At 45.9% G+C, this 27,714-nt stretch overlaps 1 protein-coding gene and 1 pseudogene across 1 annotated transcript; both read left to right on the forward strand.

The window, feature by feature from the left end:
• The first annotated feature begins 6,724 nt into the window (after nucleotides 1-6,724).
• Nucleotides 6,725-13,764, forward strand: LOC104675313 (annotated as a pseudogene).
• Nucleotides 13,765-19,210: 5,446 nt separating this feature from the next.
• On the forward strand, nucleotides 19,211-27,239 carry LOC104675314 (killer cell immunoglobulin-like receptor 3DL3). The gene is given in 9 exon segments (XM_010379828.2): nucleotides 19,211-19,295; nucleotides 19,841-19,876; nucleotides 20,668-20,952; nucleotides 22,220-22,519; nucleotides 24,086-24,379; nucleotides 25,825-25,929; nucleotides 26,391-26,443; nucleotides 26,542-26,607; nucleotides 26,610-27,239. Coding segments are annotated over 9 exon segments (1,251 nt in total). The 5' UTR covers nucleotides 19,211-19,261; the 3' UTR covers nucleotides 26,688-27,239.
• The last annotated feature ends 475 nt before the right edge of the window (nucleotides 27,240-27,714 follow it).

A 27,714-nucleotide genomic window follows, 5' to 3' on the forward strand; every position in this document is an offset into this window, starting at 1 on the left:
AAATCCAATACAAAATGACAATATCAACAGATTCTATGGAAGAGTTCTTAAATGGTTCTTCCTACCTTCTGGTGGTCAGACATTCCTTGGCTTGAGGCAGCACAATGCCAATTTCTACCTCCCTCTTCACAAGGCTTCCTCCTGTGGGCTTCTGTCTTCACCTGGTATACTTCTCTCTGGGTATCTTCTCATCTTCAAACAATAGTATCAAATAAGATGAGGGCTTATTCTAATTGATTACGATCTCATCTTCTTAAATTAACTTGAACGTGTCTGCAAAGACCCTTCTCCAAACATGTTCATGTTTATAGGTAACCAGGCTGAGAATTTCAACATATCTTTTTGGGGGACAATTCAACTCATAATAGTACCTAAAAGAAAAATACACAGAGAAATCCATTTAACCAAAAAAAGTGCAATACTTATACGCTGACAATTTAAAATATTGGTCAAAGAAATTTTCAAAGACCTAAATAAGTGAAAAGTCATCTGAGGATCATAAACTGGAAGGTTTAATATTGTATGGATGCCAGTATTTTTTACGAAATCATCAGAATCTGTGTAACCCTCATTAAAATTTCAATTCTGCTAATTCTGAAAAACACATTTTTTAGGCCGGGCACAGTGGCTCACGCCTGTAATCCCAGCACTTTGGGAGGCCAAGGCGGGCGGATCATGAGGTCAGGAGTTCGAGACCAGCCTGGCCAATATGGTGAAACCCCATCTCTACTAAAAATACAAAAATTAGCCAGGCGTGGTGGTGCACTCCTGTAATCCCAGCTACTCAGGAGGCTGAGGCAGGAGAATCGCTTGAACCTGGAGGCAGAGGTTGTGGTGAGACGAGATTGCTCCATTGCACTCCAGCCTGGGCAACAGAGCAAGATTCCATAAAAAAAAAAAAAAAATTCAGTGCCTTTTTTTAAGAAATGGAAAATTCATGTGGAATTGCAAATTACATAGAATAGCAATTTTTTTTTTAAAGTACAAAGTTGTAGATCTCACTCTTCTCAGTTTCAGAATTTATTAAAAGCTACAACAATGAAATCTATCTGGTATTGGCATGAGAATAGATACACAGGTGCATGGAATAGAATGGAAAGACAAGAAAAAAATCCATCTACATGATCAATTGACTTTTATCAAGGCTGCCAATATCATTCAACTGGAAAAGAATGGCCCCTTCCACACATGGTGTTAGGAAAATGGGATATTTACAAGAAAAATGATGAAACTGGACCCTTAGACTAAACACAAAGTTAAAACGAATTAAAATTACAGCTAAAATTATCAAACATGGGGGTAAATCTTCACAGCCTTGGACTTGACAATCACTTTTTAAATATAGCACTAACAGCATAAGCAACAAGAGAAAAAAGATGAATCAATGAGACTTTACCAAAATTTAACATTTTTGTGCACCAAAAGACACTATCAACAGAGTGAAAAATGGCCTGCAAAACTGGAAAAACATTGCAAATTATATATCCAATAAGGATCTATTCTATCCACCAGAATATACAAAGAATATCTTCAACAACATCGAGAACAACAAAAGGCCAGTTAGAAAATAGAGTGCTGGCATAGGTATTTCTACACAGAAGGTGTACAGTATACAACAAGCACATGAAGAGATGTTTCAGAACCATTAGTCATTAGGGAAATGCAAACAAACCACAGTGAGATACCACTTCACACCTACTAGGATGGTCATATTTCAAAAACAGAAAGTAAAAAGTGTTGTTGATGATGCAGAGGAATTGGGAGTCTCATACACTGCAGGTGTGAAAATTAAATGGTCCAGCCACTGTGGAAAGTGGCTCATCAGTTCCTTGCAGAACTGAACCTATGATTAAATACATGCTAATCAGTACATGTAATGAGTCATATCAACTGAACGAAAGACCAAAATCACATGATCATCACAGTAGATGCATTAAAAAGCATTTGATAAGATCCGACATCCCTTCATAATAAAAACTTTGAACACACTGGATACAGAAGGAATGTACGTCAACACAATAAAGGTCACATATGATAAACAAACAGCTGACATTTATCCTGAGTGGGGGAAAGCTGAAAGTCTTTCCTCTAAGAACTGGACCAAGACAAGGGTGCCCACTTTCACCACTATTATTCAACCTCTCCTGAAGTCCTAGCCAGAGCAATTAGGCAAGAGAAAGAAATGAAAGGCATCCAAATTGGAAAGAAGAAAGTCAAATGGGTCCTGTTTGCAGATTATATAATTTTTTTTCTACTTTAAGTTCTGGGATACACGTGCTGAATGTGCAGGTTGGTTACATAGGTATACATGTGCCATGGTGGCTTGCTGCCCCTATCAACCCATCATCTAGGTTTTAAGACCTGCATGCATTACATATTTGTCCTAATGCTCTCCCTCCGCTCTCCTCTGACCCCCCAACAGGCCCGATGTATGATGTTCCCCTCCCTGTGTCCATGTGTTCTCATTGTTCAACTCCCACTTACGAGTTAAAACAGGCAGTACTTGGTTTTCTGTTCTTGTGTTAGTTTGCTGAGGATGATGGTTTCCAGCTTCATCCATGTCTCTGCAAAGGACATGAACTCATCCTTTTTTATGACTGTATAGTATTCCACAGTGTATGTGTGCCACATTTTCTTCACCCAGTCTATCATTGATGGGCATTTGGATTGATTCTAAGTCTTTGCTACTATAAATAGTGCTGCAGTAAATATATGTGTGCATGTGTTTTTATAGTAGAATGATTTATAATCCTTTGAGTATATACCCAGTAATGGGATTGCTGGGTCAAATGGTGTTTCTAGTTCTAGATCCTTGAGGAATCGCCACACTGTCTTCCGCAATGGTTGAACTAATTTACACTCCCACCAACAGTGTAAAAGCGTTCCTATTTCTCAGCATCCTGGCCAACATCTGTTGTTTCCAGACTTTTCAGTGATCGCCATTCTAACTGGCATGAGTTGGTATCTCGTTGCGCTTTAAATTTGCATTACAAAAACTTAAAGACTCCACCAGAAAACTCTTAGAACTGACAAATTTAGTAAGGTTGCAGGATACAAAATCAACATACAAAAATTAGCAGCTTTTTCAGCTACACCAATAATAGTCTAGCTGAAAAGAAATCAGGAAAGCAATCCCATTTACAATAGTCAGCAAAAATTACCTGGAAATAAATTAAACCAAGGAGGTGAAAAATCTCTGTGATAAAAATTGTAAAACTCTGAAGAAAGAAATTGAAATGGACACCCAAAACCAGAAAGATATTCCCTATTCATATATTGAAAGAATATATATTGTTTAAAATGACTATACTATGCAAAGTGATCTATAGATTCATTGCAATCCCTATCAACATACCAATGACATTCTTCACTAAAATAGAGAAAAAAATATTCTGAAATGTGTATGGAATCAAAAAATACCCCAAATAGCCAAAGCAATTCTGAGCAAAAAGGATAAAGCTGGAGGTATCACACTACCCGACCTCAAAGCATTCTACAAAGCTATAGTAACCAAAACAACATGGTTCTGTCATAAAAATAAACATGTAGTCCAATGGAACAGAACAGAGAGCCCAGAAATAAATGCACACATCTATAGTTGAGAGATTTTCAACAAAGGCCCCAATAACATACATTGGGGAAACAAAAGTCTCGTCAACAAATGGTTCCAGAAAAACTGGACATGCATGTACAGAAGAATTAAACTAGACCTCTATATCTCACACTACACAATAATCAACTCAAGGCCAGGTGTGTTGGCTCATGCCTGTAACCCCAGCACTTTGGGAGGCTGAGGCGGGCAGATCACTTGAGGTCAGGAGTTTGAGACCAGCCTAACCAACATGGTGAAATCCCATCTCTATTAGAAAAAGAAAAATACAAAAATTAGCCGGGTGCTTTGGCATGCATCTGTAATCCCAGCTACTCAGGAGGCTGAGGCAGGAGAATCACTTGAACCCGGGAGGTGGAGGTTGCTGTGAGCCAAGATTGTGCCACTGCACTCCAGCCTAGGCGACAGAGTGAGACTCTGTCAAAAAAAAAAAAAAAAGAATCAACTCAAAATGGATTAAAGAAATAAATGTACTACTGGAAACTATGAAACTATGAGAAGAAAATATATGGGAAACACTTCAGGACAATGATCTGGGCAAAGATTTTTTAGGTAAGACCTCAAAAGCACAGGCAGCAAAAGCAAAAATAGACAAATGAGATCCTATCAAACTACAAACCTCCTGCACAATCATGAGAACAAACAGCAGAGTGAAGAGACCACCTACAGAATGGGAAAGAATATTTGCAAGTGAGAAATTAATCTCCAGAATATACAAGGAGCTCAAACAACGCAAAGATTTTGAAAGATGGTGATGAGAGGGTTCTGCTACTTACAGAAGGGAAGAAGTCAGAGAAAGGAAATTTAGGAGAAACAAAACCACAAACCTAGCTTGTTCTGCTTCTCTCTGTGACTCAGTTAACAGTCTTAAACACATCTCCCTAAGCCTACTTCCCCAGTGGGATTCCTGGGTCTTGTGAGGGCCTCATTGGTCCCTCTGGTAAACCCAGGCACAGAGTGGAGCATCTGTCGTTTTCTCAAGATCTTCCCCTTTACATATAATTAACGCACCTACACCATGCTACCCCCAGAACCCTTCAAATAAATGTCCCCTGGTTCATTCACCACCAGAGTCCAAGCTCAGCTGGTTCCCCAGCTTAGGACTGGGTGGTATCTTGGAGGTAGTTTCCACCACAGTCCCCTTCCTCTGCTATGAGGCTCAGTGACACACCAGACACCGTCTCCAGCCAGGCTCCTGGAAGGTCTGGATGAAGACTGGGACCCTGAGGCATTGCTCAGCAATGTGGCTTGACACAAACTTCTACGTAAAACTTCCAATCACTTTCACCAAGGGGTCACTTCCTGCATCTTGAGGTGTGAGGGCACCTTGGTTGGTCCCTGCAATATCAGACCCTATAGAGATCCTACAAACAAGCTACAAATTCTTTGAAGATTCTAGCACTTTCAGACATGCTGTTGGGAAATGGTGATACCCATAACCTAGTTCCAGGACAGAGAGCCTTAGCCCAGGGCTATGTTTTCTGAGGGTCCTCAAAGTAAACAGTTCTGTGTTCCAGGAGAACCCTAGATCTCTAAGGGCAGAAAGACACACACACGCAGGTAAAAAGCAAGAGATCCAAAGAAAAGCTGAGCAAAGATAGACAGGAAAACACTCACATGATGAGTCACGTTGTGGAGCTAGAACCGAGATGGATAGAGGCACGAGCGGGCACAGAGTGTGCTCCCCAGAACAGGTGGAGAGAATGCCTTTTTCATGCCCTGAGGATAGGCTGAGTAAGGCTTGTGCTTGACAACCAAGGACTATTTTTTTCCCCAGCTGTCTGCAAGAGACCTTCCGTCTGAGTTCAACTGTGCCCTGCAGTAAGTAGTGATGGAGAGAATGTGACTTTGCTCTGCAGCTCTGGAAGCTTATTTGACCTGTGCCTTCTACAGGGAGGAGAGGCTCTCGGACACTGGCTCACTGGGGTGCAGAGACACAGTGGAGCATTCAGGCCAGCTTCTCTCGGTCTTGGGGCTGGTGATGGGACCTCTAGATGCTGCAGCTCTCTGTCAACGCTCTGCCTGTGAGTGATCAGCACTGTTATGAGGGAAACCCATGCCTGCTGCAGGTCCTGTGAAACAATAAATCATAAAGCCATGTCTGAGGGACAGCCTGCTGGAGACATGGGAATCTTAGGGATTCCAGACAAATTGAAGCAATGAGAAATACAAAGAGGAAAAGAGAGGTTGAGTATGATGGGGGTGTCAGGTAGACAGGGCAGCTCCACACTCTCCACTGCTTCCCGTCTGGAGGCCCACTTTGGGGTCCTACTTATCCAAGTGAGTGAAGAAAGAGGTCAGGACAAACATAGATGCAGTTCGGGGACATAAGCAGTGGCCTCAGCCCCTCGCCCTTTTCCATCTTCCAGAAGCCCCTCCTGAGCTCTCACCACAGAGAGATTTCCCATCTGGAAACTCGGATATTTATTATCCCGGGCGGAGGCAATGTCTCTTGATTATGGGCACTTTCCATCACCAGGCACCTGCTAGTCCTCTCTATACCTTCCCTCTCAGGAGAGGAATTGTCCCTCATGGGATTCCAGGGAAGACACCCCAGGACCCCTATCAGTCACTAGGGAGATGACAGAGTAGAGGAAGGCAGGGGACCAACCCTCCGTAGAGAATGGTCCTACTTCGGTGGGGCAAGGGAGGCTCTCCCTCACCCATTTGCTGTCCTGTTACCTTGGAACCCTAGGAGAACTTGTTAGTCACCCACAGAATCCACCCCTGAATGTGGCGTGCAAAGTGGTGCTCTTAGCCTCCAGTGTGAAGTCCCTGGGGAGACAGAACGCCCCCGTGTGAGTGAAGGCTGTGCCACCTCCAGCTGTGGGACCTTGGGCTAGGCAGCCCCTCCTGAGTTCCCAGGGTCCCCATCCGCATCTGAGACTGTGGTCAGTGCATCTGAGACCATGGTCAGTGTGGGAATCCGCGAGACCCTTCAGCCTCCAATGCTCTGGGACAGAGACCTCATCCACAGGGAGGAAGGGGTCAGAGTGACCTGAGCCCCTACTCAGGAGCGAGTCTAATCCACTCTCCATCAGGGCCTGTGGGGAAGGGAAGATGAAGAAACGGAGCCTGCACCTGGCTGTGTGGGCGCAGTAGGTGAGGGGGAGGATGAGGGCTCCTGAGAGTGTGCCGTGTGGCAGAGACCCTGCAGCACACTCAGGAAGGGCTCTGGAAGGATCCAAGGAAAGTTTCCGAGAAGAGAGAAGAGTAAGTGACAGAGACCTTCAACCATGGATTTCACTGAGGTGCCCATGATGATATAGGGAGAATGGGGGTGTCTGGGCAGGAATAATATTGTCAGGGTGAAATGGGTGATGATGGGCTCCATGTCAGAACTCCTGTGGAGGGAGGGGCCTGGCCCACATGAAAAGGTCTGTGATCCTACCCCAGCCCCCAGCCCCTGTTCTCCAGGATGACGCTGTGGGAATTCTATCAGGAGGGGTGTGATAGGGCTGGTCTTCCTGGCTCTATTCACAATGCTGGCTGGGGCCTGGGAATCCATGGGGAGCCACAGGTGAAAAGGGAGGGGACTCGATGAACCCAGCAGCAACAAACATAGGGTCTGACACAATGGAACTCACTTCCCGGAGGCCAAGAAAGACACTTGTAGGACAAAAGGAAAAGGGTGGTGGCTTGCTTGGTTCCATTTACTGACACCCCACAAGAGATGTTCAGTCCTCTTTTTATTTATTATTTTATTTTATTTTATTTTATTTTATTTTATTTTATTTATTTTGAGATGGAGTTTTGCTCTTGTTGGCCAGGCTAGAGTGCAATGGTGCGATCTTGACTCAGTGCAACCTCCGCCTCCCAGGTTCAAGCGATTCTCCTGCCTCATCCTCCCACGTAGCTGGGATTACAGGCGCCTGCCACCACAGCCCGGTAGTGTTTGTATTTTTAGTAAAGACGGGATTTCGTCCTCTTGGCCAGACTGGTCTCAAACTCCTGACCTCATGTGATGTGATCCACCCGCCTGGGCCACCCATCGCCGCACCCAACAGGAGTTTCAGTGCTCTATCGGATTCCCTGCCTACTCCATGTTACATGTAATGTTCCACCTCAGGCGTGTTTCCTCTCCTTTCCATCTCCTTCCTCTTAGCCTTCTCCTTTTCTCTTTTCAAGTTTTATTTTTTGAGACAGAGCCTTGCTCTGTTGCCCAGGCTGGAGTGCAGTGGCTCAATCTCGGCTCACTGCAACCTCTGCCTCCTGGGTTCAAGAGATTCTCCTGACTCAGCCTCTTGAGTGGCTGAGATTACAGGTGCGTGCCACCACGTCTGGCTAATTTTTGTATTTTTAGTAGAGATGAGGTTTCACCGTGTTGGCCAGGCTGGTCTCAAACTTCTGCCCTCAGGTAATCCACCCGCCTTGGCCTCCCAAAGTGCTGGGATTACAGGCGTAAGTCACCACTCCCAGTGCTGAGTGATCTTTCCTCTTTAGTGTGTTCTTACAACCATCTCTCACTGGGCTTTCTTGTTCTTTTTTTTTTTTAGACAGAGTCCAACTCTCTTGACCAGGCTGGAGTGCAGTGGCATGATCTCGGCTCACTGCAACCTCCGCCTCCTGGGTTCAAGCGATTCTCTCACCTCAGCCTCCTGAGTAGCTGGGATTACGGGTGCATGCCATCACACCCGGCTAATTTTTGTATTTTTAGTAGAGACAGGGTTTCACCATGTTGGTCAGGTTGGTCTTGAACTCCTGACCTTGTGATCTGCCTGCCTCGGCCTCCCAAAGTGCTGGGATTACAGGCGTGAGCCACCGCACCGGCCAGCTTTCTTGTTCTTATCCCTTAGTTCTCTGCCAGGGAATAAGATAGAAACCGTTCCCTCAACCACATTCTAGTCGTGGTCCCCATTCTCATATTTCCATTTCTCTCTCTTTGGTAATAAATTAATTAATTGAGAAACAAGTTGCTGAATGTTCATCTTCTGCTAATCTGCATCCCCTTATTTTCCCAGAGCCTCCCCTAATGAAATCGACTGTATTTACTGAAAGCAGGAAGTGAGTCTCTCCAGATCAGGATGACTGTCTCCTGGGGAAATATTTGTCTTTGCATCGGTGGGGAAAAAGAAAGTCGATGTCATGAGTGGAGGCTCTGAGAAAATAAGGGCTGTGTTTTCAGTTTAGACTCCCACCCAGTTGGTAGCTGACCTAGACGTGACATTAGGTCTACCCTCCACGGGCAGGTTTTCAGATAAAGGAGCCCTGGCCATCAGGGGACACCTCAGGTTTGGGCTGAGATGTGTGCAGAGGGCCTGGGTCCTCCTGAGCCCCCACACTGGGGGAATCAGAGATAGGCCCAGCAAGGGGCTGTCCACTTCCTGTGGGTTGACAGCTGTGGGGACCCAGACAGGCGGCAGCAGGCTCTGACTTAACCACATCCGCGCGTCTGTCTGTCCTGGAGGGTCGTGTGGTCTCCTGTCCCACAGCTGGAGCATGCAAAGCAGGCATCATGGTGTCCATCCTCACTGTTCTTCTGTGCCTCAGTCAGTGGTGGAGAGATGAGGGACAGGAGGGGCACTGGGTTGGGGTGAAGGGGGTCCCACAGCAGCCTTGTTCACTGGAGACCCTCAGGGCTCCAGTGGCTACTGGTGCTCCAGCAGGAAGGGAAGCAGTCACACCTCTGTCTTCCAAATCCCCCACAGGAAACTCTCCTCCATGGCTGAGTCTGGGCCAGAATACCCAAGCACCTGCAGGTGAGTCTCTGCTAAGCTACCATGCCCTACCTCACACTCAGCACCCAGACTCTCATCTCAGGGCCTTCTGAACTGAGGGTGAGAAAATCAAGAGGGTCCGTGGCCTGAGCTGGGAATGAGGGCGGGGGAGGTCTGTGGACTCCAGCCTGTGGTTTCTTCCAGGGATCCTCCCCAAACCCAGCCTCTGGGCTGAGCCAGGCTCTGTGATCAGCTGGGGGAGCTCCGTGACCCTCTGGTGCCAGGGGACCCTGGATACCCAGGGTTACCATCTCACCAAGGAAGGAAGCCCTATGACCTGGTACCAACAGAGCCCACCAGGGCCCAGGAACAAGACCAACTTCATCCCATCCATGACAGAGCACTATGCAGGGAGATACTGCTGTCACTATCTCAGCTCTGCAGGCTGATCAGAGCTCAGTGACCCGCTGGAACTGGTGGTGACAGGTAAGAGGACACTCAGGGGTCCCAGCCCCAGGCTCTGCCCTCAGGAAGGAGGTCAGCTCTCAGGGGCATCTTCGTTCTAATAACTCAGCCCTGGGGGATGATGTGGGAGGCGTGATCCCGTTTAAGACAGTGTCTCCTTCTTTCCTAGGAGCTTACAGAAAACCCACCCTCTCAGCCCTGCCGAGCCCTGTGGTGACCTCAGGAGAGAACGTGACCATCCAGTGTAGCATAAGGGTGGGATTTCAGAGGTTCATTTTGATTGAGGAAGGAGAAAACAAGCTCTATTGGATGCTGGACTCACAGGAACTCTCCAAGGCGCTGTTCCTGGCCCTGTTACCTGTGGGCCCTGTGGCCCCCAATCACCGGTGGATGTTCAGATGCCATGGATATTACAGGAACATCACCCGGGTGTGGTCGCAATCCAGTGATACCATGGAGGTCCTGGTCTTACGTACAGATGTCCGCTCCTTGCCCGATTTATTTTTGAGAACTCACTCTCAGGGAGTCCCACGTAGGAGGGTGGAACAGGGGAAGTTTGGGACTCCTGAGCCCAGAGAGACTGAGTGTGAGAGACAGTGAGACCCGCAGGGCCAGAATGCGAGAAGGAAGGGGCGTGGGAGGAACCAGTCCTCCTAGTCCCGACTCCTGTTTTCCTCCAGGCGTGTCTAGGAAGCCCTCCCTCCTGACCCCGCAGGGCCCTGTCGTGGCCCGTGGAGAGAACCTGACCCTGCAGTGTGGCTCTGATGTCGGCTACGACAGATTCGCTCTGTACAAGGAGCAGGGACATGTCCTCCTCCAGGGCTCTGGCCAGCAGCCCCAGGCTGGGCTCTCCCAGGCCAACTTCCCCCTGGGCCCTGTGAGGGGCTCCCATGGGGGCCAGTACAGATGCTCCGGTGCACACAACCTCTCCTCCAAGTGGTCGGCCCCCAGTGACCCCCTGGACATCCTGATCGCAGGTGAGGAGCCCAGCGGGTTCAGTCAGGGATCCAGGCTCTGCACAGGCCCTGCCGGGGGAGCCCAGGTGGTGATGGCCAGGATGAGGGGTGGGGGTCCTAAGGGAGAAAGACACAGAGAGAGACAGGGGATGGGTGGGGAGGGGGAGACTCAGAGAAAACAGAGACAGAGAGACTGAGGGCCCCAGAGAGAGGCCTGGGGAGCTGTCAGCTCAGAACAAGGTGGGGCAGCCCCTCACCCATCCTTCTTCTCTCCAGGACAGATCCGTGCCAGACCCTTCCTCTCAGTGCAGCCGGGCCCCACGGTGGCCTCAGGAGAGAACGTGACCCTGCTGTGTCAGTCACGGAGCCCGATGGACACTTTCCTTCTGACCAAGGAGGGGGCAGCCCATCACCTGCTGCGTCTGAGATCAGGGCACCAAGCTCACTAGCACCAGGCTGAATTCCCCATGGGTCCTGTGACCTCAGCCCACGCGGGGACCTACAGGTGCTACAGCTCACGCAGATTCTTCCCCTACCTGCTGTCTCACCCCAGTGACCCCCTGGAGCTCGTGGTCTCAGGTGAGGCCCCTGACCTTGTCCTCCCTGAGCTCAAAGGCTCAGCTCAGGCCCTGCCCCCAGCAGAGCTCAGGACGCTAAGGAAAGAGAGGAGTAAAGGGGGAGGGCCCAGCCCACAAGAGGGTGGAAATTGTCAGGGACCTCCTAAGCCTGGGCTCCCACCCCAGAGACCTCAGATGGGGCTAAAGGCCAGGGAGGACTGAAATGAAAACCTCAGAGGAATCATACTTAGACTGAGGATGGAAGACGGAGGCTCCACCCACTCCCCACCTGGGCTCCCACGGCGGCCCCGTAACACTCAGTGCATACCTGAGACTAAGGGGAGATCGTACACCTGCTCACTGCAGCCATGCAGGCAAATATTCAACAGCAAACCTCGTGCGCAATTCCTTTCTGTCCTTTATTTTTTTATGCCCACGTATCTATTGTTTCTCTTTCTGTTTCTGAAGATTTCAAAGCAATGCTGGCATTTATAATTTACACATTTAATTTGGTAGGTAGCATTATGATGTAAAATAACAGTGCTCTGATTTTCTTTGGTATTGAATTAAATATGTGCATTCATGATGGAGAATAACTTCTTATTAATAATGTCTGTGTATCCAATACATTTAAAATCAAACTTTATACATTCATATCAGCAGGCTTTTGAAGTTATATTCATAACAATTGTGGACATTGTGAATTTTAAGGATTGTTTTACTACTTGAATAATTTGAAAGTCTTTGATTCCTTTCTATCTTCTAAAATTAGTTAAGTATAGATGAGAAAGTTCTTGGTTTGAGTATGCTAATTTTAGTTCCCATTAATTTACCACTGACACACTCCCTTTCAATCCTTTCCCAAATGATCTCTTCTGATTTATTGATAATGATTACATTAACCACAAGAAAATGGAGGACCAACTTGTTTCTAAATTTTATAAAACTCTTCTCACTTCAAATATATATGTATGTGTTTATATATACCCCACACACCATTATCTATCTTTTAATGTATACTATGTATTATATATTTATATATACCTACACACTATTATCTATCTTATTATACACTGTGTATTATATATTTATGTATACACAATTATATAAATTATATATCTTATTATATATTATGTATTATATATTTATGCATATACACCCACACACTATTATATATCTTATAATATATATTATGCATTACATATATACACACTATTATATATCTTATATATTATGTATTATAGATTTATATATTAATGTATATGTTATACATAAATATATTAATATATATTTACATACAATATATAAATACATAAAGTTTATATTTATATTATATATATTTATATTACATATATTTATATTATATATAATATATTTATATATCATATATTTCTTTATTTTATATATTATATATTATATAAATATATTACATGTTATATATTTATATATAACATATATAATTAATATATATAACATATATTAACACACTATCATATATTGTATTATATATTATGTATTATATATTTAGAGATACACATACATCATACATCTTATTATATATTATGCATCATGTATTTATATATACACACTATTATATATCATATGTGTTATATATTTATATATACACACAATTGTATATCTTATAATATATAATGTATTATATATTTAGATATACACACACTATTATATGTCTTATTATATTTTATGTATTATATATTTATATATATACACTATTATATATCTTATTACATATTTATATGTATATGCACACTATTATATATATTATTATGTATTATATATTATATATTTATGTATACACACACTATTATATATCTTATAATACATATTATGCATTATATATTTACATGCACACATTATTATATATCTTATATATTATGTATTACATATTCGTATATACACACACTATTATATATCTTATAATACATAAGCATTATATATTTACATACACACACTATTATATCTCAATTATGTATATACACACACTTATTCCTATGCATATATGTATGTGTGTACCTCTGCTGCATCAGGAAAAGGTTCTATCACATAACTGCAGAACAGTTAGGAGAAATGTAGACACAAAGGAATGCAGAAACTGAGGGACATGTTGGCTTGAGTCTCTTCAACTCCTCACATACCTCCCCCCTTTTTTGGTTGATTCTCAGGAGGAACTGAGACCCTCAGCCCGTCACAAAACCAGACAGACTCCAAGACTAGTGAGTGAGGAGATGCTCTCGGTTATGGGGCTGGCACAGAGGGTCAGGTCCTGTGAAGGGGAGGTGGGCATCCTGGGTGGACATCCAGGGGTCCTGGGTCATGTTGATCTGCCCTGACTTCTGTGACCTCTTTGTCCACCATCCCCAGCCTCACACCCCCAGGATTATACCGTGGAGAATCTCATCCACATGGCCGTGGCTGGCTTGGTCCTGGTGGTCCTCGGGATTCTGCTGTTTTAGGATTGGCACAGCCAGAGAAACCCCCAAGATGCAGCCAGGAGGTAAACACAAGAGAGAACAATGCACCCGTCAGAGTGCTAGAGCCTTGGCAGTGAATCTGATGGTCCCAAAAGGTTCTGAAAGAAAGTCTGGACCATCATTCGGGAAACTGTCTACTGAGAAGGTCAAGAAGGGGAGGCATGGGTCAGGTGCAGGAAGATGCCTGGGTGCCTGTAGAGAATGCCTCCTCTATTAAACCTCCATTAAACGGCGGTGCTTTCCATCCTGCTGTTGTGGACCCTCCGTGACTGCCCCTCCCTTCCTTTTGCTCCCTGTGATGTGAGGGCACATCCCCCATGGTGGGTTTGCGTCCACACCCCTGTGATCGCATGCTTTGGTCCACTGTCATGTAATACATTTTTCTTTGTTTCCAGCTGCCACATTCCCTGAAGTGAACTATTGATTCTCCATCTCTTCAGTTCTGAGCATAGATCTGGATTAAATAACTGGAATAGGTGGGCAAATGTGTATTTGGGACTTTGAAACATGAGTCTGAGGCCAGGCACAGTGGCTCATGCCTGTAATACCAGCACTTTGGGAGGCTGAGGTGGGCAGATTACCTGAGGTCAGGAGTTCTAGGCCAACCTGGTCAATATGGTGAAACTCCATCTCTACTAAAAATTTAAAAAATTAGCTGGGCATGGTGGGGCATTGCTGTAATCCTAGTTACTCAGGAAGCTGTGGCAGGAGAATCGCTTGAACCCGGGAGGTGGAGGCTGCAGTGAGCCAAGATCGGGCCACAACACTCCAGCCTGGGCAACAGAACGAGGCTCTATCTCAAAAAATAAAAATAAAAAATACACTTCCTTGGTCCTTTTTGTTGGACTACTCACCTCTCACACTTTGTCTTCCACCTAAGGTTTCTCTCATGGCTTTCTTTGGAGTTGAGAGCTGAAAAGGGAGGTCTAACCCATATCTACTTCCACATGGCATTCAATTTCCCAGACTCAGTGTCTGCTCGCAGTTGTGTGGGGCAATGACGGGTCCAGTGGGGGTCTCATACAATACTGCAACGAAACTGTTTCACACGGAGGAGGTGGCTCAGTGCTGACCAGGGGCTCCGGTCAGTGAGCAGAGAAGTCCCAGAGCCCATCTGTAAAATCTCAGAGAAGGCATGGTGGCTCACACTTGCAATCCCAGCACTCTGGGAGGCTAAGGCAGGTGGATCACCTGAGGTCAGGAGTTCAAGACTAGCCTGGCAAACATGGTGAAATTCTATCTCTACTAAAATTACAGAAATTAGCTGAGCATGGTGGTGGGCACCTGTAGTCCCGGCTACTTGGGAGGCTGAGGCAGGAAAATTTCTTGAACCCAGAAGGCAGAGGTTGCAGTGAGCTGAGATCACGCCATTGCACTCTAGCCTGGGGGACAGAGCAAGATTCTGTCAAAAACAACAACAACAACAACAACAACAACAACAAAAACTCAAGGAGAACCAGAGCTTCCAGCCTCGCCCAGAGTCTTGACTCACTCCCTGTCTGGGAGGACCCTAGGGAGCCTCTTCTGTTCCACACAGAAGTGGAAACTTCCTCCTTAATAACCCCTTGATGGTCCCAGGCACTGGTGACCACTGAGCTTTGCTCTCTCCTTTTACTTATGATTCCCTGTCTACTTCCGGTGCTATCACTTTACCTTTTGTGCATAAGACCATGAATAATGTTTTAGAAACTTTCTATCAAATTTCTCAGTGCTAGGAACAACTGGGGTTTTTGATTGAGTGCCTCAAATGTCTACCTTTACTGTGGAGTCCAACAACAGGATTCTAACAAGTCCCAACCCCTTCATGACTTAAACTGGTCTGGAAATAAATTAGGTTTGAGCTCATCCCATACCCCAGCCACATCAAGCCCCACAATCACTCTGAGAAGTGAGATTTATAGCAAAATGCTCCAAACAAGGAAACTAAGGTTCAGCTAAGGGATGTTAATGTGTCCATTTACATAAACAAAAAATGGTAGATGATCAACTTTCCCTTTGAAATCAGAGTACTAATCTGACTCATTGTTCCCTGAATTTTAGAGGCAGGACCTCAGGAGGAGATAAGAATCCTACCCCAGGAAAGTTACCAATATCAGAAAGGAAACAATGACATCAGTACAGATCCTACAGAATTCAAAAATTCTAAGTGGACATTATGAAGACATTATTCAGCTTAGATGAAGTGGTCACATATCACAAGAAAACCAATTGTCTAAAACAATCTCTGAAATACCTAGACATTCCAAATCATTGAGTTATTAAATAAAATACATTTTAAAATTAAACTCTTTTCAGAAAATAAACTTCAATGTCCCTTAGTGCACTCTCCAAAACATGTAGATAAGAATAAATACTGTTCTGAAAGACATGTCCCTGGAATTACAACCATTCAATATATTTTAAAAGGCAATCATAAAAATATAAAACGGATATATCAGGAGAAGACCATCTCTGAGTTTTATATGAGTTAGTTTCTCATATAAACTTAGTTGAAAACAAATTTTTTAATTGGTCAAAAAAATTCAAGAAAATAAAAAAATGAATATTTAAATACAAATCAGCTTCCCCTTCAAAATCAGAACAATAATCCAACTCATTGCTCCCTAAAGTTTGAAGTCAGGGCCGTGGAAGGAGGATGAGAATTCCACCCTAGGAAAAGGACCAATATCAGAATTACCAATCACCAGTCCAAGTGGATGATTGATGTGTCAACTCAAGAACCCCTGGCAGGGTGCAGTGGCTCACACCTGTAATCCCAGCACTTTGGGAGGCCAAGGCAGGTGGATCACTTGAGGTCAGGACTTCGAGACCAGCCTGTCCAATATGGTGAAACTCTGTCTCTACTAAAAATTCAGAAATTAGCTGGGCGTCTTGTGGTGTGAGGTGATTTCGACATCACATCCACACCTTTGACTAGAACACCTAACAAAGGAAATACAGTCATGGAGCTGGTCATCCAAGGGGGCTCCTCAAAAGCTCAGGAGTGGACTAGGTGAAGGGGTCATTTCTCCGCCCTCACCACAGAGTGCTGGGGAGAGCTGCACAAAAATACGAAGGAGCCATGTGGCTGAGTAACAAACTATCTGCCAGCCAACATTCTTAAGCACCACCTACTGAATCACAGACCAAAACACAACACCAAAATATTTTGCCAGTATACAGCACCTGTGAAAACTAAGGCAAAGACTCAGCCACAAATAAAGATTCTATATGAGTCCCAGTCCTCTCAAAATACCTGGAAATAAAGACAACTGACTATGCTTAACTTACATCATAGTTAAAGGAACACCAGCCCTCACACATGAAAAAGAATCAATACAAGAACTCTGGCAACTCAATAGTTCCCCAGAAATCCAATTGTTAGCCGTATTAAGATGACTGAAATGACAGACATAGAATTCAGAATCTGGATAATAAGGAAGCCCACCAAGATCTTGGAGAAAGATGAAGACCAATCCAAAGAATCCAGCAAAATGATCTAGGAGCTGACACATGAAATATCCATTTTAAGAAAGAACCAAACTGAACTGAAACTGAGGACTTCACTTCAAGAATTTCACAATACAATCAGAAGCAACAAAAGCAGAAGAGATCAAGCTAGGGAAATAATCTCAGAGCTTGAAAAATAGATCTTTGAATCAACCCAGTCAGACAAAAATTTTTAGAAAGATTTTTAAAAAATGAATGAAATCTCTGAGAAATATGGGATTATACAGAAAGACCAAATACATGGCTCATTGGAATTCTTGAAAGAGAAGGAGAAAGAGTAAGCAACTTAGAAAACATATTTGAGGACATAGTCCATGAAAAATTTTCCCAATCTTGCTTGAGAGGAAGGCATATAAATTCAAAAAAAATGCAGAAAACCCATGTGGGATGTTACACAAGGTGACCATCCCCAATACACACAGTTATCAGATCCTCCAAGGTCAACACAACAGAAAAAAATCTTAAAGGCAGCTAGAGAGAAGGAGCAGGTCACCTGCAGAAGGAACCCAATCAGGCTAACTGCAGAACTCTCAGTGGAAATCGTATAAGCCAAAGAGATTAGGAGCCTGTTTTCAGCATTATTAAAGAAAAGGAAATCCAGCCAAGAATGTCATATCCCATCAAACTAAGCTTCATAAGCAAAAGAGAAATAAAATCCTTCTCTGACAAGGAAGCACTAAAAGAATTTGTTAGCACTAGACCACCATGACCACCATTACAAGAGATCCTTAGTGGAGTGCTCAATAGGAAACGGAAGATAAAATCCTGCTACCACAAAAACACACTCAAGCCATAGCTCACAAATAATATAAAGCAATTACACTATCAAGTCTATAAAACAGCCAACAACATAATGACAGGACCAAAATTTCATATATCAATATGAACCCTGAATGTAAATGGCCTAAATTCCCCACTTAAAAGGCATAGAGTGGCAACATGGATAAAAAGCCAAGAGCCAACTGCCTGCTGTCTTCAAGAGACCCATCTCACATGAAATGACACCCACAGGCAGCTCAAAGTAGAAGGATGGAGAAATATTTACTGGACAACCAGGGAACAAAAAAAGAGAAGGCATTCCTATCCTTATATCATATGAAACACACTTTAAATCAACAGCAATCAGGAAGGACAAAGAAGGGCATTACAAAATGATACAGGGTTCAATTTGATAAGAAGACTTAACTATTCTAAATATATATGCATCCAACTTTGGAGCACCTAGATTCATAAAACAAGTTATTCTTCACCAATGAAAAGAGTTAGACAGCCGCACAATAATAGTAAGGGACTTCGACATCCCACTGACAACATCAGATGGATCACTAAAACAGAAAACTAACAAAGAAATTCTGGTCTTAAAGACAATGCTTGATGAATTGGACCTGAGAGACACTGAGAGACATCTACAGAGTATTCCACCCAACAACTGCAGAATATAGATTCTTCTTATCTGCACACACAAAAAAACATGTCATATTCTAAGACTGGCCACAAAGCAAGTCTCAATAAATTCAAAGAATCAAAATCATAACAAGGCGCACAATGAAAATGGAAAAAAATGCCAAGATCATCTCTCAAAACTACAGAAAAACATGGAGATGTAACAACTTGTTTCCAAATGAATATTAAGAGCCATCTATGACAAATCCACAGCCAACATCATATTGAATGGGCAAAAAATAGCACATGGAGAAGAGTTTGAATCTCAGAAGAAAACAACAAAAATAGGTCAAAAGTCTTTCATGTCAGCACAAAATTCAATCATCTCCTGTATGAGAGATTGGATCTGAGACGTGTTTTGAGTTGGTAATAGTGAAGGGTGCAAGGTGTCAATTCTAGTCAGAACAATTTCCAGGAAGCCATGTTCCACTCTTTAGCAAACACTCACTGGGCCTCACGCAAGGCAGAAAGAGCCTGTGTACGTCATCCTCTCATGATGTGGTCAGCATGTAAACTGCATGAGCCCCTCACAACATCCTGTGTGCTGCTGAACTGAGCTGGAGCGCGGCCGCCTGTCTGCACAGGCAGCACCATGTCGCTCACGGTCGTCAGCATGGCGTGTGTTGGTGAGTCCCGGAAGGGAATTGAGGGAGGGAGCACTGGGGTGGAGATCTGGGCCTGGAGGTAAAGATATAGGCCTGAAGTGGAGATAGGAGCCTGGAGTGGAGATATGGGCCTGGAGTGGAGATATAGGCCTGGAGTGGAGATACGGGCCTGGGGTGGAGATATGAGCCTGGAGTGGAGACATGGGCCTGGAGCTTTAGATATGGGCCTGGAATGGAGATATGGGCCTGGAGATAGAGATATGGGCCTGGAGGTGGAGATATGGGCCTGGAGTGGAGATATTGGCTTAGAGTGCAAATATGTGCCTGGAATGGGGATACCAGCCTAGAGGTGGAGATATGGGCCTGGAGTGGAGATATGGGCCTGGAGGTGGAGATATGGGCCTAGAGTGTAGATATGGGCCTGGAACTGTAGATATAGGCCTGGAGTGAAGATATGAGCCTGGAACTGTAGATTTGGGCCTGGAGTGGAGATATGGGTCTGGAGTGGAAATATGGGCCTGGAGGTGATGTACAGATGGATCATCCATCATGATCTTTCTTTATAGGGTTCTTCTTGCTGCAGAGGGCCTGGTCACATGTGGGTGAGTCCTTCCCCAGACCTTAGGTTGTCATCTCCCCACATAAGATGATTTTCTTGAAACACTAGGCAGGCAGCACAAGGGGTTGACTGATGGGCTGACGATGGGAAGCCATGTGGGAATCTCTCATGAACTAGGAAAAGGAAGCCATGGGAAGCTTGGCCCACAGCTCTGTCCTAGCCCTCCCTGTTCTTTCTTTCCCTTGGCTGAGTCTGTGGGGACCCTGAGACTGGAGTGCTCAAAGAGGTGGTGTGTGGGGAAGAAGTGGTGTTACCGGCAGAGGAAGGGAGGGAAGCAGTGCAAGAACAGCAGGCCTCTGAGGACAAGGGCGTAACTCACACCCTCCAGCGTTTCCATGATGGTTGGGGCTGCAGTGTTGCCACTGTCATTCTACCAGAAGCGGGGTAGGGGGAACCACAGTCATGACCCTGACATTTCAGATCTTCTAATGAGGTCTCAGTTGTTTATTATGGTTCATGCATTAGCTGATATTCCATTCACAAAGGTCATGCCCTCCATCCTGTGTCTACTTTGTGTTGTTTTATGTGAGTAATCTTGCAGTATTAAAATCTAGTAAGAGTGGCTTATTCAGCATTTGCTCAAAGTTCTCAGCTGACACTTTTCTTGTAGGGAGACACCATGTCTATGTGGGATGGGTTCTTCCTGTAGCCCTGGGCACCCAGGTGTGGTAGGAGCCTTAGAAATGTGGAAAGTGGGGAGAATCTTCTGAGCACAGGGAGGGAGGGGCTGCTCCACATCCTCCTCTCTAAAGGCGGTGCCTCCTTCTCCCCCAGATGGTCAGGACAAGCCCTTCCTCTCTGCCTGGCCCAGCGCTGTGGTGCCTCAAGGAGAACACGTGAGTCTTCAGTGTCACTCTCATCTTGGGTTTACCATCTTCAGTCTGTACAAGGAAGATGGGGTGCCTGCCCCTGAGCTCTACAACAGAAGATTCTGGAAGAACATCCTCCTGGGCCCTGTGACCCCGGCACATGCAGGGACCTACAGATGTCGGGGTTCACACCTGCACTCCCCCACTAAGTGGTCGGCTCCCAGCAACCCCCTGGCGATCGTGGTCACAGGTCAGAGGGCTCCTGTCAGGGCTTCTCCTTGTCCCACCTCCTGAATCCCAGAGCTTCTGCTGGGGGTGTCCACCAGGGTCCCATCACCCAGGACCTTACTGTCTTTGGGGTAAAGGGGGATTGAACACAGGGAAATGGGTGCTGTGATGGGAAGAATAACTGTCCCCAATATGGTTATATGGTAATCCATGGACCCTGTGACTATTCATGTTATAGGGCAGGGGACTGAAGGTGAAGATGGAGCTCAGGTTGTTGATGAGTTGACCTTGAGATGAGGAGACGGCCTGGACTGTCCCGCTGGGCTCAGTGTAATCACAAGGGACCACATGAGAGGAGGAGGATGAGGAGAGTGGGGATTAGAGCAGCATAGTGGGAGGGAGACTCACTACAGGCTTTGAAGGTGAAGGAAGGCCATGAGCCATGAAGGCAGGTGGCCTCTAAGGGCTGGAGAAGTCAAGGGAACTGATTTTCCCTGAGTCTCCAGTGGAAGCACAGCCCTGCAGATGCCTTGATTTTAGCCCAGAGAGAACTGGGTCAGATTTCTGTTCTCCATAAGTGGAAGCGGTTATTGTATTCTCTCCTGCCACCATGTTTGTGATAATTTTCTACAGCAGCAACAGGAAACCAACACAGGAACCCAGGTCAAGGACAAGTTAAGAAACCAAACAAGGAGAAGGTTGGCTACACTGATTTCAGCACATGCGGAATACTGATGCTACCACCAGGCTCGATCCACACAGGGAGGGGTTGACTCTCCTGGAACCAGCACCAGGGGCCACCTTATAGCAGCTGGGACCATGGAAAAGGCACAGACATGGCAGGAGAGGCTCCCAACCCCCATCAGGAACAGGGACATTGATGCCTGCCTTACTGATGAGTTCACACCTCCCGCCAGCCATTCCAATTGGTCCAAAAGAGATTGATTCAGGCTGCTGAGAGCCTAGACATGCAGCCTGTCATGGTTCCTCTTCCAGCCCCATATAAACACCAGCAAAGAGATTAGTGGGAAACAGATACAACAGCCTAAGAGATGATGCTGAGCCCAGTGGGAAGGGAGTCAGGGGTACTAGAGACAGAGAGACAGGGAAGAGGGAGGGAGACAGATGGAGGGACCTGCACCAGGGGTGATGGGCACAGAAAAGAACATGGAGACACAGACAGGGAGGAGAGAGTTAGACACCATGGAGGGGAAGCCTCACTTATTCCAGGTCCCATGAATGGGATGAGAAAGGGAGATGCCTTCTGAACTCACAACCTCTCTTCTTAGGAGTCTACAGAAAACCTTCCCTCCTGGCCCACCCAGGTCGCCTGGTGAAATCAGGAGAGACGGTCGTCCTGCAATGTTGGTCAGATATGAGGTTTGAGCGTTTCCTTCTGCACAGAGAGGGGATCACTGAGGACCCCTTGCACCTCATTGGACAGTTCCATGATGGGGGTTCCCAGGCCACCTATTCCGTGGGTCCCATGATGCCTGCCCTTGCAGGGACCTACAGATGTTTTGGTTCCATCGCTCACTCCCACTATGAGTGGTCGGCTCCCAGTGACCCTCTGGACATCGTGATCATAGGTGAGAGAATCCAGACCTGCCTCTCACCCTGGCAGGGACAGGGAGTGAATGATCTAGGACTGGAAGCCCCAGGTGGTCATGAGGAAGATGAATGTGGGGCTCTCATGGAGAGAAAGTGACTTCATGAGGTCTGTACCAACAGAGGTAGAGAAACAGGAGACACAAGTACAGACCACATGTCATAATGTAGAAGCCAGACACAGGGGCCATACAGGGTGTTAGGAAAAGAGATAAAGAGGTAAAGAAGACACACAGAGAGACAGACATGTCCCAGAGAGAGGTGTCCTTCTGTGCTGACTTTGTTCAGAGACCAGGCACAGGTTAGAAGGTTCCATTCTGTTTTACCTCCACAAAATGTTCTCTACCAGGAGAACCCAAAGAGACACATCTATCTGGCCTGAGTTGGCCCTGTGGCCCCAGGCTTGTGGCACCTACAGATGCCATGTTTATTCTTAAACCTCTGCCTTCCATGCAGTGGAGCTGTCATCTTCCCAGGACACCATGGCCCCAGGTGAGGGAGCAGAACACCAACCCCTGTAGGCTGTGAGTTCCTGGAGTCCCCAGACTGGATTCTGAGGCTCATATTCAAATAATACCACACGTTATAGGATTACTGAGAACAAAAGCCCACAGAGAGACACGGAGTGAAATCAGGGAAACCAAAAAGCAAAGACGTGAACACACACACAGAATGAGCCAGAAGAAGGGAATTGAGAGACTCACAGACACATAAAGAGATAGAAAAAGAGGGCAGAGCAGTGAGCATATGATGGAAGGGAGCAGAGAAATGCCCTAAAATCAGAGCCCTGAGGGAGGGGCACAAAAACAGGGAAAGATAAAGATGTGGGGATGGATTGCAGAGATGCCAAAAGAGAACTAGAGAGACTAAGAGGCAGAGAAAAGGAGATGGAGAAAGACAGATGATAGATAGATATAAATGGATGAAAGATAAGAGATAGATGATAGATAACAGAGAGATAGGTGATCGATAAATAGATGATGAATGACTGATAGACGATATAGATAGATAAGTAGATAGATAGACAGATGATACATAAATAGACATAGAGAGACAGAAAAACAGACAGACACGTGATGATAGATAGATACATACATACATTGATTGATAGATGATAGATAACAGAGAGATAAGTCATAGATACACAGATGATGATAGATGGTAGATACATACATACATAGATAATTGATAGATTGATCAATAGATAAGAGATAGAAATATGCAGAAAGTTATGAACAAGACAGAAAATGAGAGACTCAGAATTAAGGAAAGAGGAAGATTAAGTCAACCAATCCATGGAGGGTCAGAGATAATAAAATGGTACAAAAAAGAAAACATAGCTAGGGATGGGGACGTGAGGTCAGAGACCTAGAGAGACAGAGAAGGTGGAAGGAGGAAATAGACATGAAGAGAGATGGGGTGGAGGGTGTGAGAGAGAGAGAGAGAGCATTAGGTCACAGAGCAGGGGAGTGACTTCTCAGCTCAGGTGTGAGGGGAGCTGTGACAAGGAAGAACCTCCCTAAGGAAACTGCCTCTTCTCCTTCCAGGTCGATACGGGAAACCTTCTCTCTCAGCCCAGCCAGGCCCCATGGTTCAGGCAGGAGAGAACGTGACCTTGTCCTGCAGCTCCCAGAGCTCGTTTGACATTTACCATCTATCCAGGGAGGGGGAGGCCCATGGACTTAGGCTCCCTGCAGTGCCGAGGGTCAGTGGAACATGCAAGGCCGACTTCCCTCTGGGCCCTGCGACCCACGGAGGGAACTACAGATGCTTCGGCTCTTTCCGTGCCCTGCCCTATGTGTGGTCACACCCGAGTGACCCACTGCCCATTTCTGTCACAGGTGAGGAAAGCCCATGCCTGTCCCACGTCTTGTAATCCTAGAGCCATAGCTGAGGAGCTTCCTTTTGATGATGGAGAGAAGCATGGACAGATGCAGAGAGAAGACAAAGCCTGGGTGTGAGGGTGGGCTCAGGGCGCAGAATGGCAGACAGGGCACCTCCAAACCCTCCTTCACGGCCCACATGGAGGCCCGCGTTCAGGGCTGTCGACACCCAGGCAGATGGAGAAAGCTGTCAGGACAGACCCAGAGGAGGGGAGACTGGGCTCAGTTTAGGGAGATCCAAGGTTCCCTCAGCCCCTCAACCTTACTTATTTCCCAGAAGCCCATCTCGGCCTCTCACCCACAGAGAGATGTCATCACCAGCAACCCCTACACCCTTTTCTTTTCATTTGGAAAAGTCTTTATTGAGGTGAAATATACCTATATAATTTACCACCTTTACCATTTTTAAGTGTGAAGTCTACTGTTCATAAATACATTTATAGGCCGGGCATGGTGGCTCACGGTTGTAATCCCAACACTTTGAGAGACCAAGGCAGGTGGATCATTTGAGATCAGGGACTCAGGACCACCCTGGCCAACGTGGGGAAAATCCATCTGTACTAAAAATACAAAGTAATAATAATAATAATAATTAGCCGAGCGTGGTAGCACATGCCTGTAGTCCCAGCTACTTGGGAGGGTTAGGCAGGAGATGCACTTAGTTGCAAGAGGCAGAGGTTGCAGTGAGCATGACGTCCTCCTCTAGGAAGAACAGGAAGACAGCCCAGCTGTTCTGGGATGTTCCTCCTGATCTCAGGACGTTGCTGTCTTAGTCCATTCTTGTTGCTGTAAAAGAACACTTGAGCCTGGGTAACTTCTAAAGAAAAGAGATTTGTTTGCCTCACAATTCTGCAGGCTGTACTAGAAGCATGGAACCAGCATCTATTTCTTGTGATGGCCTCAGGCTGCTCCCACTCTGGCAGAAAGGAAGGAGGGTCTGTGTGTGCAGAGACCACAGAGATCACATGGCAAGAGAGGGAGCAAGGGGTAGGGGGAGCGATGGAGCTTCCAAGCTCTTTTTAACAACCAGCTCTCCAGGAACTAATAGAGGGAGAACTTGCTAACCCCGTCGTGTGGGACAACATTGATCTATTCACGATGGATCCAACTCCATGACCCAAACACCTCCCAAGAGGCCCAACCTCCCACATTGGGGGTTAAATTTCAATGTGAGGTTTCAAGGGGTCAAACATCTAAACTAAAGCAGTGGTATCCTCAGCACGTTCTATGGTTACTGTGAGAGCTATAACTGAGAGAGGCGGAGAAAGCTAGGTCTCCCGCCATCTGGCTGCTTGTCCTAAAGAGACGTTGTATGTGGCTACCTGTCAATCAAGAAATGCAAGACAATCCATAAGGAGGAACTGCTGTGATTAGCTTCTTATTGGTGTCTTGTCTTCCTCCAGGTAACCCCAGACACTTGCATGTTCTGATTGTGTCCTCAGTGGTCATCATCCCCTTCACCATCCTCCTCTTCTTTCTCCTTCATCGCTGGTGCTCCAACAAAAAGAGTAAGTCTCACGAGGCAGAGGCCGGAGACCTCAGGGCCGTGTAGGGAAGAAGGATGGGAGCACGCAGGTGTGTATTCCTCTCCGGCAGGATGATCTCTGGCCCCAGGCAGGAGCCACAGAGGCAGGGCTTTCTAGAGAGAGCACCAGACACCCTGTCCCTGCCTTCAGCTCACAGACCATTGCCTGATTCTGAACTGTATCCTCACGTCCCTGCAGCCACTGACATCCAGGAGAAGGTTCCATGACAGGCAGAAAGTGGGAGACAGAATCAATGGGATGGGAACTCAGAGCTATTCATGGGATGAGTCCTTGAGCTCAGAGAGATAGAATGTCTGAGTCTGCTGTTGGCAACTGAGGGACCTCAGGCACCTATGGCCTCCCCCTGTATCTTGGTATCTGCTTATGAAATGAGGACCCAGAAGTGCCCTCCCAGCTGTTTTGATGACTTCTGTCTCCTACAGATGCTGCTGTAATGGACCAAGAGCCTACGGGGGACAGAACAGTGAACAGGGAGGTAGGTCCTCCTCGGCCCAGCCTCATGGATAGTCTTATTCCCTAAGAGGCCTGAAAAATAGGAACCCCCTCCCTCACTCAACATTTCCCTCTCTCCAGGACTCTGATGAACAAGATCCTCAGGAGGTGACATACGCACAGTTGGATCACTGCGTTTTCACACAGGGAAAAATCACTCGCCCTTCTCAGAGGCCCAAGACATTCCCAACAGATACCAGCGTGTACATGGAACTTCCAAATGCTGAGCCCAGATCATTGTCTCCTGCCCATGAGCAATAGAGTCAGGCCTTGAGGGGGTCTTCTAGGGAGACAACAGCCCTGTCTCAAAACCAGATTACCAGCTCCAATGTACCAGCAGCTGGAATCTGAAGGTGTGAGTCTGCATCTTAGGGCATCGCTCTTCCTCACACCATGAATCTGAACATGCCTCTCTCCTTGCTTGCCAATGTCTAAGGTCCCCACTGCCTGCTAGAGAGAAAACACACTCCTTTGCTTAGCCCACAATTCTCTATTTCACTTGACCCCTGCCCACCTCTCCAACCTAACTGACTTGCTTCCTAGTCCTACTTGAGGCTGCAGTCACACTGAGGAACCCACAATTCCAGACATACAAGAGGCTCCCTCTTAACACAGCACTTAGACAGGTGCTGTTCCACCTTCCCTCATGCTGTTCCACTTCCCCTGATGCTGTTCCACCTCCCCCTAGACTATCTTTCAGCCTTCTGTCAGCAGTAAAACTTATAAATTTTTAAAAATAATTTCAATGGAGTTTTCTTTTCTTCAAATAAACACGTCTGCCCTCAGGTTTTAGGTAATGTGACTCTTTTTTGGCTGAAAGAAACCGGTGTTATCATTACTATGTCCGTATAGCCCCATCTGCTCTCCACTGGGTTCTCACCCCTAGACTCTGAGCTTCTGGAAGCAGGTGGAGCCTGATTTGTCTCTGGGACTCCAATTTCCATCCACAGATGCAGCTCATAGGAGGTTGCAAGGATCGTGAATCACATGAACAAGTGATATTATTACTCTCTGCACACCTGGAAGGCTGGCAGAGTCATTCCAAGATGAAACATCTGTAGAGTCATAGACCTTGTTAGTCTCATCTCCACGGGGACACATGTCCACACATCATCTTTCATACTATAAATACACAGTCGCTCCTCCAGATCTGTGGGGTTTACAGGTGTTTATTGAACCAACTAGAAATCAAAAACATTTTGAGAGAAAAAATCCCCGAAGTTCAAAAACCAAAAAACTATGTTGAATGAACAC

Source organism: Rhinopithecus roxellana, chromosome 12 (assembly GCF_007565055.1).
Source record: "Rhinopithecus roxellana isolate Shanxi Qingling chromosome 12, ASM756505v1, whole genome shotgun sequence".
NCBI lineage: Eukaryota > Metazoa > Chordata > Mammalia > Primates > Cercopithecidae > Rhinopithecus > Rhinopithecus roxellana.